Source organism: Nerophis ophidion, linkage group LG15, assembly GCF_033978795.1.
Source record: "Nerophis ophidion isolate RoL-2023_Sa linkage group LG15, RoL_Noph_v1.0, whole genome shotgun sequence".
Taxonomy (NCBI): Eukaryota; Metazoa; Chordata; class Actinopteri; order Syngnathiformes; family Syngnathidae; genus Nerophis; species Nerophis ophidion.
Genome location: NC_084625.1, coordinates 38162824 through 38177205, shown reverse-complemented (window position 1 = coordinate 38177205; position 14382 = coordinate 38162824). Strand labels below are relative to the sequence as shown.

At 39.6% G+C, this 14382-nt stretch overlaps 1 protein-coding gene across 1 annotated transcript in view; it reads left to right on the top strand.

Annotated features, from left to right (window-relative positions):
• The window catches only part of prkdc (protein kinase, DNA-activated, catalytic subunit), a 154511-nt gene that overhangs the window by 27528 nt on the left and 112601 nt on the right, over positions 1–14382 (top strand). The window contains exons 13-22 of the mRNA XM_061922138.1: positions 656–824; positions 6794–6843; positions 6940–7062; positions 7294–7443; positions 8221–8330; positions 8715–8874; positions 8946–9032; positions 9119–9238; positions 11639–11798; positions 11875–11984. Of these exons, the coding sequence (XP_061778122.1) occupies positions 656–824; positions 6794–6843; positions 6940–7062; positions 7294–7443; positions 8221–8330; positions 8715–8874; positions 8946–9032; positions 9119–9238; positions 11639–11798; positions 11875–11984 (1239 nt within the window). The remainder of the gene's footprint in view (positions 1–655; positions 825–6793; positions 6844–6939; positions 7063–7293; positions 7444–8220; positions 8331–8714; positions 8875–8945; positions 9033–9118; positions 9239–11638; positions 11799–11874; positions 11985–14382) is intronic.

Here is a 14382-nt window from a genome sequence, read left to right as displayed (position 1 = left end):
GACAAACACCATTTCCCTCCATAGCCTAACCCCTGAATCACAACTAGGAACCATACAATACACAACATTCCTGCAGCTACAAAATCATATGAAAACAGAAAAAACTTGATAAATACTCGAAGACCATAGATCTTTGTCAGAGCCTAGCTCCAATCAGTAAAACATTTTTGAATCCTTAAGGTGATCTGAATCAGCCCCAAAATGTAAACACTTGTTCTTTATCCCATTTTTGACTTTTTCAATAAAAGTTACATCGAAATCCGGCCATACATTTTGTAGTTCTCTAGAATGGAGGAGGATATAAAAAAGAAGAAAATAAAAAGACTGTTGTTGGTCTTTGTCCCTGTAGGCCCGTTAGCATACACACACATTGATGTTGAGGCTCGTAAAGTAAACCTTAGATAAAATGATTAACTGAAAAACAAACTCCAACAATTATACAATTGTCGTATATAACAATTAATATGTACCGGTACATGAATAAAGGAAAAGCATGTTATAAGCTGCCATAGTTTAAAAATTATTTATCACTTATTTTTCTTACTGTGTGTTCATAAGGAAATGTGCAAGCAGTTTTGGATTAAGATACTTCATCTCATTTTAAAGCTAACGTTTTACTCTGTTGAACTTTTTTTTTTTCTTTGCTTTGACTCAGGTTCCAGAGGTATACACTCCACTACTGGAGCGCCTCCTTGTGGTGCAGATTGACCGCTTCCCTTTGTACAGTGACAGGATGCAGATGACTTGCAGCAGGTTCATCATTAAAGTAATGCTGGCTGTGGCATCTAAAGGACCCATTCTGTGGCCCTTCCTTAGCTCTGTTGGTACGTGGCTGTCAGGTTATTTGGATGTTTTATTAAAGCTGCAATGAATAATAAGATTGTGTCCAACAATTAAAAGTACAAAATAATCCTCTCAAATGACAATAAAATGCTCATTAGTAACTTATTAGCACTCAAATTATGTTGACTGTTACAAGCTTGTGACTTACCGGTACCTGTATTATATTGACTATTTATTAGTAATAGGCGATATGGCCTAGAATTTATATCTCAATATATATTGCAGCCTCTTGCAATAAAAATATATATACCATATATAATTTTGTATATAAAAAATAACTATTTCAGTAGAGGTAAAAGTGCTGATTATTATTAAGGTTTATTTGAAATGGGGACAGATAAAAAAAACATAGACATCTGAAACAGTTATCGAATGTATGCATCATAGTGTTTGTACCCAAAGCTAATTTACAACACTTGTTCCCAACAACAACAACACAGATCCAACATCATTAAAATAGGAAAATAAACCTAATAAGGCAAAGATGAGTCGATAATAATGATAATAGAAATAATACAGACAAAGTGCAAACTAGATAAAAGCCAATAATAATAATAACGCAAAGTGCAGACTAGATGAAAAACAATTACGGTAGTAAAAATTTGTAAAAACTAAACATGGGAACAGGATTGCTGCTCAACTAGCCACAATTTTTTTATTTTTTGAAAGTGACAAGTGCAGATATACTTTTCAAAGTGTCAGGTAAAGAGTTCCATAGTTGTGGTCCTTTTATTGAAAAGGCAGTCTGGGAAAAAGATGTTCTATGGAATGGAATGCAACAGTTGCCTTTTGACATTGCTCTGGTGGTAGATCTTGTACCACTTTGCAGGGAGCAGAGTTATCCAAGCATTTAAAAAACAGTTTGACTGTATGTAACAAAATAAAATTGGTAAAACTTAAAATATTGTATTTGGTTAAAATTTGGCAATGATGATATCATATACTCTTCTTGTCTAGGACTATTAAAGCGCAGTTATAAAGACACTCAATGGTCTTGACAGCTGACTGGTGAGCCTGGGACAATGTAGTTAAGCCATAAGATATGTGTGAAAGAATCATTGAATTCATAAAAGTAAAAGCACAGCTGAGAGTTAAGCAATGTCTTATAATCTTAAAAAAGCCTAGGTTGGCCTTCAGGGTTTTACACATTTTCTTAATGTGACTTTTAAAATTCACCTGATAGTCTATGATTATGCCCAAATATTTGACTTCAGGTACTTGTTCAATGACCTCATCATTAATTTTTATATTCAGGTTTGTTTGAGGTTGCTTTTTTATGGAGAAGCAGACAGAGTTAGTCTATTTAGTGTTCAGGGTTAAACAGGATGATGACAGCCAAGATGCTATTTTGTCTAATTTAGCATTTAGCTTTTCAGCAACTAGAGAACAGGTCTTACCAGATGTATATACAATTGTGTTATCCGCATACATCTGTAAATCTATATCTGTGCATACATCTGGTCGGTCATTGATGTAAAGACTGAATAATATAGGTCCCAAGACACTACCCTGAGGTATCCCTGTTTCAATTTTGCGGAAGGAAGATCTCACATTATTAATGGTGACACATTGTTCACGGCCCTTTAGATATGACTAAAACCAGGACAATGACTGTTTGGATAAGTTGAAATGAGTTAGTTTTGAAATTAAAATGTCATGATAGACTGTAACAAATGCTTTTTTTAAGTCTAAAAATACTGCACCGACTACCTGTCCTTTGTCAAGGGAATGTTTGATCTTTTCAGTTAAAAAACAAGTGGCAGATTGTGTAGAATGGTTACGTCTGAATCCGAATTGCAGGGGATTCAAATAATGATTTGTCTTAAGGCGGTGCATTAATGTTCCGAAACAATCTTCTCCAGGACTTTAGATAAAACTGGAAGAAGACTGATAGGTCATTCGGTTAGATGTCAATCCAGCATTACCAAATTTTAAGAGTGGTATTACCTGTGCAACAATTAAAAGTACAAAATAATCGTACTTTTCGGGAGAGAAATACAACAATTCCTTGTTGTATTTGAAATAAGAGAGCCCACCACAGATTCCCCGTCTTTTTAATGGAAATATTAAAAAGACGGGTAAGAGGCTGTATAAGGATGCCGATATATTTTTTAAGAAAAGGTGTGTGTAAGTTATAAATATCCTTTGAGTATGTGGTGTTTAGGTCATGTATGGCATTTACAACAGTTGTCTGACTAACCTCCTTGAGCTGAAATGAGCTGTCTTGTTTATCAGGTATGTCTGTTGTTTGGTCATCATTAGTCATACAAGAGAAACCCGAGGAAAGGTTTCTGACAGATTCTATAAGGAATTCATTGAACTCATTTGAGAATTGTGTACAATCAGTAATGATTTTGTCTCCTACTTTAAGTTTATATTAGGTTTGGGTGGTGTTACCCTCTGGGTTTAATAGGTTATGTAGTAGTTTCCAGATCATTTTGCCATTTCCTTTGGCCTCTAAAAGCATGTGGATGTAATAATAGTTTGATTGGGACATTCTGAGCTGAATAACTACTTGACTACGTAAGCCTTTAAATATTTTCGAATCCGCGTGACTACGAGTTTTGATAAAAGTTTTTAAGGCATAATCTCTCTTTTTCATTAATTTCCGGATATCATCATTAATCCATGGTAGCTGAATTTTTTTTTTCGCTTTCTAATATATTTATCAATAATGCGTCCAATAGTACACATTAGCTGATTACAACAGGCGTGTACTTGGTCATGTTGTTGGAGGTTGTCCCAATTAATACCATTTAATTAGTTTTCAAATGCAGTTGTTGATTGGCGAGGGATCTCAAGTTTAAAGTTTTCTGATCTTGACTTTTAAACCTTGTCAGACATTTCTTTGTGAGTTTTCTTGCAGCTAATGTCAGATTATGATCTGACAAGCCAGTAACTAGATTGTACGTTTTTATGATTCTCTCAGGCTTGTTTGTGAAGATTAAATCAATTAGTGTCTGAGTGTTTTTAGTGATATGTGTGGGTGTTTCTATCTTCTGACTAAAGTCATGTTTAGATGTGAGGTATTTTAGTTTTTTTCTGCAGTGTTTGTCTAGCCAGTTTAAATTGAAGTCTCCGAAGACAAGTACTTCACTGTTATTCTTAAAATTATTAAACAGTACATCTAAGTCTTTGCATAGCGTTACAGCGCACGCAGATGGAGGGCTGTATACCACCAATACATTGAATTGCATATTTTGTGATAGTGGGACATTAATACATAAACATTCAGTAGATATATCAGCAGTCAGGGGAATGTTCTTTGCATTAAGTGAGTCCTTGACATATATCAGTATATATCACCTCCCCTTCCCACAGTTCGGTCCCTTCTAAAACATTTATATCCAGGAACACTGATTAAGTTGGTTAAAATGTTACCATGCAGCCAAGTTTCACTAATGCATAGACAATCAAGATTAGTCTCGGACAGTAATACTCTGATTTCATCACACTTGTGAACTAGGCTTCGGATGTTTAAGTGACCTCCCAAAATACCTTTGGGTTTCACCGCAGGATCCCAAATCACTTTAGCATGAAAAAAACAGTTTGAAAAAGCAAAGTCTGTTTCTTCTTCGTCTGTACTTGTTTGGAGTGTTCTTTTTTTACCTTGCGGCCCGCACTTCTCCAGCTGGGTGCCATATGTTTAGACCCACTCCGAATAAGCACCCGCCGCGCAGGGGCGCCCAATCCGCGTCGCGCTCCCGGCACTGTCCGGCTTCCCCCCTGGCCACCACCCGGTCGATCCTCTCCTCGATAAGGCTGCACTCCTCCGGCCCGAAAAAGCTCCTCTGCATGGTGCTGCTCCTCACCCGCTGGGCCTCCAGCCCCCGGTGGTCGGCGTCGCTCCCGCCGTCGTCGCACTCGCGGCGCCGGCGTTTCCACCTGCTCCCGCCACTCGTCCCGCGCTCGTCATCTTCTAATTATGCTAATGATGTGCAGGAACGTAGAATATCATTTCCGGTTGTATTATTTTTCCCCAAACTATAATTCAGACTAAAACACAAGATGGTTATGTAAAATTATAAATTACATATTGAAATTGTATTCCTTTTATTACATATAGTATAATATATTGAGCAAGACAAAGTCAAGAGTGTAAAATACTAAACATAAGAAAAAACTGCTATGGCTCTGATTTAAATGCTTTGGGTTTAACCCTTAACAGCCTACTGAAGTGAGATTTTCCTATTTAAACGGGGATAGCAGGTCCATTCTATGTGTCATACTTGATCATATCGCAATATTGCCATATATTTGCTGAAAGGATTTAGTAGAGAACATCGACGATAAAGTTCGCAACTTTTGGTCGCTAACAGAAAAGCCCTGCCTTTACCGGAAGTAACAGACGATGACGTCACCCGTTGATGGCTCCTCACATTCTCACATTGTTTTTAATGGGAGCCTCCAACAAAAAGAGCTATTCGGACCGAGAAACGTCAATTCCCCCATTAATTTGAGCGAGGATGAAAGATTCGTAATTGAGGATATTGATGGCGACGGACTAGAAAAATAAAAAATAAAAAACAAGTTAAAAAAAAAAACCTGACTCCATTGGGACGGATTCCGATGTTTTTAGACATATTTACTAGGATAATTATGGGAAATCCCTTACCTTTCTATTGTGTTGCTAGTGTTTTAGTGAGTTTAACAGCACCTGATAGTCAGAGGTGTGTGTCCACGGGTGTGTTGACGCCAGTGTCTCAGGGAAGTCGACGGCAGCTTTATGGACGGCGCAAGCTCAGCTGATCTCCGGTAAGAGGCGACTTTTTACCACAATTTTCTCACCGAAACCTGCTGGTTGACATTCTATCGGGATCCATGTTCGCTTGACCGCTCTGATCCATAGTAAAGTTTCACCTCCGGGAATTTTAAACAAGGAATCACCGTGTGTTTGTGTGGCTAAAGGCTAAAGCTTCCCAACTCCATCTTTCTACTTTGACTTCTCCAATTTTAATTGAACAAATTGCAAAAGATTCAGCAGCACAGATCTCCAAAATACTGTGTAATTATGCGGTTTAAGCACACGACTTTTAGCTGTGTGTGTGTGCAGCGCTCATATTTCCTAACAGTCCGTGACGTCATGTGTACACGTCATCATTATGCGACGTTTTCAAGAAGAAACTCCCGGGAAATTTAAAATTGCAATTTAGTAAACTAAAAAGGCCGTATTGGCATGTGTTGCAATGTTAATATTTCATCATTGATATACAAACTATCAGACTGCGTGGTGGGTAGTAGTGGGTTTCAGTAGGCCTTTAAAGTGTAAACAGTAACAAAAACAACAAAAACCTATTTTGTGATAGCAAGAAATATCTTTGTAATCTACTAATCACTATAATATCGACCATCTACTGATATTCTATTTGTATCGACCCGCCCACCTCTGTTTGCATTCAAGAGCTCTAAATGGCGGTTAGCATATCCTACTATGGTGTGTAATGTGGCATTTTTTTTGCTATTCTATGTCCTCCAGTATAATGTTACTTGTAAAAAACTTAATCTAATTGCCGCCATTAAGGTGAAGTTTAGTGACGTAGAGGCAGCTTTGCACTGTAGAGGGACGTTAGCAGCTAGCGAGGGCACAACAATGCGTTGAGGACACGGCCGTTTGCTTGTCGATATCAAATTAGCGGGCTACAGCTAGAATGTTACATCTACATGCATTATCACATTTTAAAGACAGTATTCAAAATTACATTGTTGGCCAAATTTATGTAATTTATATTGTCTATCTCGTAGCCCGATTACTTATGTTATGTTATCGTTTTCATCACATTTTATTTAGTTATTATGATATTGAAAGGGACAAGCAGTAGAAAATGGATGGATGAATGCATGTTTTTTTGTATGTTTGTGATCATCAATAAAATATTTGATCCAGTGCAGTTCAGCTAATTTATGAATGATGCTTCCTTTACAGTAAAATATGAATTATTTTTCTTTACAGTGCACCAAGGTCTGATCCGAGTTTGTTCTAAACCCATCATGATGGCTGAGGTCTGTTACATGTTCTTTGCTTACCAAACATAATCTTTTTACTGTATATGCACATATTACTGTAGAGTTTGCATAATTGTGATTTTGTTTTTTCAGGGCAAAGATGTTGAAAATAGTCCTGCTGAGTCATCGGAGGTTGGTGTTGGAAAGTGGAAGGTTCCGTCCAGCAAGAACTATATTGCCCTCTACAAAAGCCTGCTTGACTGCGATCAGTTGAAGGTAAAGTTAAAAAAAAAATTTTCAAAGCTTTGTATTGTGTTGGGGAAATGTGTACTTAATGATTATCGCTACATACTGCATAACACAATAGCATCAGTCAAAACAAAAATATAAAACTTGTAAAGTTACAAAATAAGGCGTTTGTGTGTGCGCATGCGTGTAACAGATACTTTCTGCAGCATGTTTTTGTGTTCTTTCCAGCTCACATACAGTATTTGTCTGCTTCCACAGGATTCAGGATTTTTGGACGGAGCTTTTGAAAGCCAAAATGCTGCTGTGGTGTCTTTAAGTCGCATTCTTTATGATGAGTTTGTCAAGGTGCTTCTTCGTATCGTTGATAAATTGGACTTGACTGTGCAGAAAGTCACACCAGGAGAGGAAGTGAGTTTAAAAGCATCACGTTCATATAGCTTTTACATGTCTAGTTCAGTACTTCTGTCACTTACGTGTTCAGCCTGTTTAGCGGAACCTGTTCAATTTGACGTCTCTGAACTGTCATAAGTGGTTGACGTCTTAAGCGGTTGTGAACATAAGCAGTTGTTGATATATCCAAAACTATAACCAATCATTACTTGCATTTATTTGCAAATTTCGTCAGACATCAGATGAATGTTTGCTCGTGAATAAGTTTTCATCTTATCCCCTTTTTTGTGCATTTTTGGTGATTTAACCCCCAATTCCAAGCCTTGATGCTGAGTGCCAAGCAGGGAGGTAATGGGTCCCATTGTTATAGTCTTTGGTATGACTCTGCCGGGGTTTGAACTCACAACCTACTGATCTAAGGGCGGACACTAACCACTAAGCCACTGAGTAGGATAGTAGCGCGTCACATGATATAATAAAATTGACAGTGTGAGAGAGATGGATGCACTTGAAGACAACATTGGAGAATGAATCCCTTCCAAAAAAAACAGAAGAGTCATTATCTTTAAAGAGCAGCAAACACCCAACTTTTTTCACTATTGCTAAAATGCATTTGTCCCTCAAATATAATGTAGACACAATCGGTCGACCATGTATTTCGATATGTTGATGAGTTGGTTCAAATCACGGGTTATTGATAATTGGAGTCGACTTAATTGTATCTCCGAGAGAAGAATGCTAATGCCACAGTCAGCATTTTTGTCTGCAGTAACACATACTTCTTTATCCTATCAGGCTGCAGATGATGTAACGCATGTTGTGCCATCATCAGACCCTACTACTCACCTTTTGCCTAACAAGATGAAGGACTTCACTGCGTTCATAAATTTGGTTGACTTCTGCAGGTAATGGAGATTTCTCACACACACACACACACACATGCACGCACGCACGCACACACACACACACACACACACACACATTGCATTTTTCACAATTTTCTTCGCAATTAGCAACTTTGGAAAGTTTTTAAAGTAGAGGCTGTCAACTGGTGGTCCGCGGAGGTACCGCAAGGGTGGTTGCAAAATAGTTATTTTTCTACAACTTTAAATATTTTTAAATACACATCAACATTGATCCAACACACTGTAGTGTTGTTTATGAACACTACAGTGTTCATAAACAACACTGTACCATACACTTCTAAAATAAAAACATAAATTGCAATTGTTGATATAGGACACAATATGGCGGAGCAAATTGAAGCTCTGTAACTTTTTCCTCTCCAGTGAAGTTTTGCTTTCCAAGCATGTGGAATATTTCCAGACGTGGATGTATCCCTTCAGCCACCAACTCATCTTGCACTCCATTCGAAATCCTCTCGTCAGCGGTTTTTACAAGTTGCTCTCTGTCACCATGAACATTGCTAAGAAAATCAAGTATTATCAGGTCATTTTTTTTTACACTTTAAATACATTTTATTGAAAAGCATGTAAATATTAAGCAACTTTTTTTCACAGGGAGTCGGTTTGAGCAGCTCTACTTCCCCTCAATGTGATGCCGTGAAAAGTGCTTGCTTTGCTCTATTGTCAAAGTTTGGAAAAGAGGTAGCCCCTCCATGTTATTACCTGCCAATAATACGACATGCGTTGTCAGAATAGTAGGTTGCAGGTGAACTGTGTTGTTTGAACAGGTCTGTGTGAGAATGAAGCAGTACAAAGATGAGCTGTTGGCATCCTGCTTGACATTTGTCCTCTCGCTGCACCACAACATTGTTGCTGTGGACATCAAGGCTTATTGTCCTGCTCTGGAGGTATGTTCCTCTTCTCTCTTTGCGACATTTAGGACAACTTAAAGTAGGCAGTGCCAAGTGTGGACGGGCAGACATTTTGGCTAGGACAAATTGCCCAGTAAAACTTATTGGCCCTCAGCATACTTTGAAATACATTTTTTAATAAATGAATTAATATTCAATCAATCAATCAATGTTTACTTATATAGCCCTAAATCACTAGTGTCTCAAAGGGCTGCACAAACCACTACGACATCCTCGGTAGGCCCACATAAGGGCAAGGAAAACTCACACCCAGTGGGACATCGGTGACAATAATGACCCAGTGGGACGTCGGTGACAATGATGACTATGAGATGACTATTGATTTATAGCGCTAATTTGACTATTGATTTATAGCGCTAATTTGCTTTGTCACAAAAAACACAAAGAACACCAGTAGTGGATTTTGGCAATATTGACTCAACTCAAAATGTGAATATCGTAGGTTCATTCATGTCAGCAATTAAAACTTCATATTTTTAACTAAAAAGTCATAAATTCATCATATGCCAAGTGAGATATGTCAAGCCTTTATGTTGATGATCATGGCTAACAGTTTTTGAAAAGTCCAACTTTTCTGTGATTTTCAATTTGAGGTTGTTAAAAGCCATAATCATCAAAAATACATAAAAAGAAGGCTTGAAATATCATCAGTTGCATGTTACAAGCCCAATATATCATTTATTAGTTTCACCTTGTTAATCTAATTGCTGGAATTAACAAACCTTTGCACGATATTCACATTTTTTGAGTGTTATCTGTATAAGACAATGGAGTCATTCGCCACCACCTGTTGGTTTGCATGTACTTTTCCCTAGAACTGACGTAAAGACTGATCTTTTCAGACTTTTTTTTCTGTTCTTACTTGGGGTGTAACCATGTGACGATAAAATTCCTGATAATGCTGCTGCTTTTATGAACACTATTATGTCAATGTGTTCTGGATAAGTAAACGTTTTTATATGGCTGCACAATGCAGATGCATGCATCCATCCATTTTCTTCCGCTTATCCAAGGTCGGGTCACGGGGGCAGCAGCCTAAGCAGCGAAGCCCAGACTTCCCTCTCCCCAGCCACTTCGTCCAGCTCCTCCCGGGGGAAACCAGAGGCATTCCCAGGCAAGCTGGGAGACATAGTCTTCCCAACGTGTCCTGGGTCTTCCTCGTGGCCTCCTACCGAGGGAGGCGTTCGGGTGGCATCCTGACCAGATGCCTGAACCACCTCATCTGGCTCCTCTCGATGTGGAGGAGCAGCGGCTTACTTTGAGCTCCTCCCGCATGGCAGAGCTGCATTAGTTTTTAATTGCTGAACTTGTTTCCACAAGTAAAATTGAAATACAAAAGTCAAAGTAAATAACATTTGATCTATGTTTTTTTTTATCTCTGGGTTGCTGCCGTGACGTCTTGCTGCTTGGGGAAACATTCCTTTGTGTCCTAGGTGCTTTTTTGCCACATTACTGCGTCCATGATCGAGAGCTTAGCCTGCTTTGACATACTGTACACACAGAGTGTTTTCTGAAGGAGAGCGGCTGCACTTCTCCTGGCCACTTGCGCTATGTTTGCTAGCTTATAGCTCTCCGTTTCTAATGTGCGGAAAGCACGTAATGTGTAGTTCAATCCTTCACTAATGGCCAGATTGATATTCGTCTGACTGTTTAGGTAAAACAATCAGCTTTTCTCTATACAAAAACTATCGGTATATTTAAATCTTGCATGATCTCATGCCACATGATCTCGTCACACCCCTAGTCTTCCCATTATATTTATCTACATTTGATTGTTTTTTATAATTTTACTGCACAAAATATAGTGCCCATCACATCTCAGACACTTATGGCTTAATTCAACATAAAAATGCATGCAAATTCACATTAGTTGGTTTGTTTGACTTGCAGTATCTCAACTGTAATATTTTTGTCAGTACACTTAAAGAGTACACTGTCCACAACACGTACTTAGTCCCCAAGGGTGCACATTTTGACAGTGTTGTGCTGTACCAAGTTCATTATTGACGTTCATTTACCAGGAAAAGATGATCACATGATTCTACTATCCTTTTTCATTGTAAATTGCAACCACTCCAGCTAGCCAAGACGGCAATGATTGAGTGTGGTTAAGGTCCATCACTTGGGTGCAACATCTGGGTACTAACAGTGTACTTATTTTACTGTACTTATGCATTAAGTGTGTCAGTGGCCCGATTGAGATGCAGCCCATGACTTTTATGACTTTCTACAGCTAACTTGATGTTTCCATGCACTGACTAATGTATATATTATACGTTTTTAGATAACTGATTTATTTGATATGAGAATTATCAGATGTAAGAGCGAACAGAATGGATACAGTGTAGATGTTGTATGCTCTTCTTTGTTGTGTAGGCTGCGCTGAAGTTGGGTCTTAGCCACGTACCTTTGGCTAATGCAGCCCTAGATGCTCTGGAAGATTGGTCCAGACACATCCCTTTGGACACCATGCAGCCTTGTTACAAGCTCATCCTGCCTCTTCTGGATGGATACCTCAAAAGCAACACCAGTGACAGTAAACCTGATTAAAAAAATAAAAAAATTGGCCATCTGGTCATGGAGATACAATAACCTTGTTTTTTTTACTTTAGACAAAGAGGAAAGCGTCTGGGAGGTCATGTCCGCTACTTCCTCAAAGAGCAAGATAGGATACAGCCGAGTAATGACAAGGCTCCTGAAAAAGTCCAATCAGTTCGTCATGGTAATGAATATGTCTCTGATTCAACAAACATTCTGACAGTACAAAACTTCACCAGCAGGACCTTCTATTTTGCATGAATGCTTACATATTTCCAAACTTTATTGCTTATAACAAATAACTTTTAATACTTTCTTGTGCAGCCAGGCAGTAGTTAGTTCACCACACGGTAACAACACAAACACAGCTTATCACTTTGTATTCCTTATTGTAAAACATGCTTCCTAGCACTGAAGTGTATAGTTTGCATTTCATTTACTGCTGTAAAATTGTTATTCTCACCCAGCTAGCTTTTTGTTCTTCTTTTACTGTTAAGAATTTCCGATAAAATACATAGTAATAGACGGACTCATTCCCATTCTTTCGGAAGACTACTGCTTTGTGTTGAACTCACACATATTAATATTATTTTATCTTAAACAAATACAGGAAGTCATCAGTCTACAAAGGAGTTATGTTTTTATGTCTGCGTTGTAAGCAGAATTTTATATTATATCAAAATGAAAGCCAAGTCAGACATACTTTACACAGAACACAAAGTACACAGAGAATACAGCAATACAAAGAATAAATACAAGAATGAAATGAAACATTAATTATTACTTTTAGTCCTGTGCTTGTCTTGCACACTGGAAGAAATTGCAAGGGAGGGAGGGACAGGAAGTGTGAGTAATGAGACCACTAATTTTCTTAGTTATCACTATTCATTTCATAGCAGCAGATCCTTTCACATGTTCAAACATGCCATCTTTATACTTGGTGATGCTCGGCATGCAACCAATGTTGAGTTCTACGCTTTCTCAACATTTTGCCATTTTTAACTTTACTTCACTTCCCTTTTTTTTGACACACTGCCATCAGAAAAGTCTGCCTCATGCTTGTAGACATTATGAAGGGGAAGAAAGCTGTCCTTCCTGTATTCCTCCGCTATGTATTTGTTTGCAGTGGACACCTAACTACTTCAGTTTTTATTTCTGTACAGTATTAATCCGTTATCATTTATGAAGGTGCGTCGTGACACGATATGTCATAACACAAGGACCATTTGTATATGTGACTATACATAGTTGCCTTGCTATCCATCCATCCATCCATCTTCTTCCACTTATCCGAGGTTGGGTTGCGGGGGCAGCAGCCTAAGCAGGGAAGCCCAGACTTTCCTCTCCTCAGTCACTTCGTCCAGCTCCTCCCGGGGGATCCCGAGGCGTTCCCAGGCCAGCCGGGAGACATAGTCTTCCGAACGTGTCCTTCCCCGTGACCTCCTCCCGATCGGACGTGCCCTAAACACCTCCCTCGGGAGGCGTTCGGGTGGCATCCTGAGCAGATTCCCGAACCACCTCATTTGACTCCTCTCGATGTGGAGGAGCAGCGGCTTTACTTTGTGCTCCCCCCTGATGGCAGAGCTTCTCACCCTATCTCTAAGTGAGAGCCCCGCCACCTGGCGGAGCAAACTCATTTCGGCCGCTTGTACCCGGGATCTTGTCCTTTCGGTCATAACCCAAAGCTCATGACCATAGGTGAGGATGGGAACGTAGATCGACCGGTAAATTGAGAGCTTTGCCTTCTGGCTCAGCTCTTTTTTCAACTCAACGGATCGATACAACGTCCGCATTACTGAAGACGCCGCACCGATCCGCCTGTCAATCTCACGATCTATTCTTCCCCCCACTCGTGAACAATACTCTGAGGTACTTGAACTCATCCATTTGGGGCAGGGTCTCCTCCCCAACCCGGAGATAGCAATCCACCCTTTTCGGGGCGAGAACCATGGACTCGGACTTGGAGGTGCTGATTCTCATCCTAGTTGCTTCAAACTCGGCTGCGAACTGATCCTGTGAGAGCTGAAGATCCTGGCCAGATGAAGCCATCAGGACCACATCACCTGCAAAAGCAAACACCTAATCTTGCAGACACCAAAGCGGATCCCCTCAACGCCTTGACAGTGCCTAAAAATTCTGTCCATAAAAATTATGAACAGAATCAATGACAAAGGGCAACCTTGGCGGAGTCCAACCTACACTGGAAACATGTCCAACTTACTGCCAGCTATGCAGACCAAGCTCTGACACTGATCGTACAGGGTTCGGACCACCACAATCAGACTCTCTGAGCACTCCTCAGAGGACTTCCCGAGGGACACGGTTGAATGCCTTCTCCAAGTCCACAAAGCACATATAGACTGGTTGGGCGAACTCCCATGCACCATCAAGGACCCTGCCGAGAGTATAGAGCTGGTCCACAGTTTTCACGACCAGGACGAAAACCACACTGCTCCTCCTGAATCCGAGGTTTGACTATCCGGCGTAGCCTCCTCTCCAGTACACCTGAATAGACCTTACCGGGAAGGCTGAAGAGTGTGATCCCACGATAGTTGGAACACACCCACCGGTTCCCCTTCTTA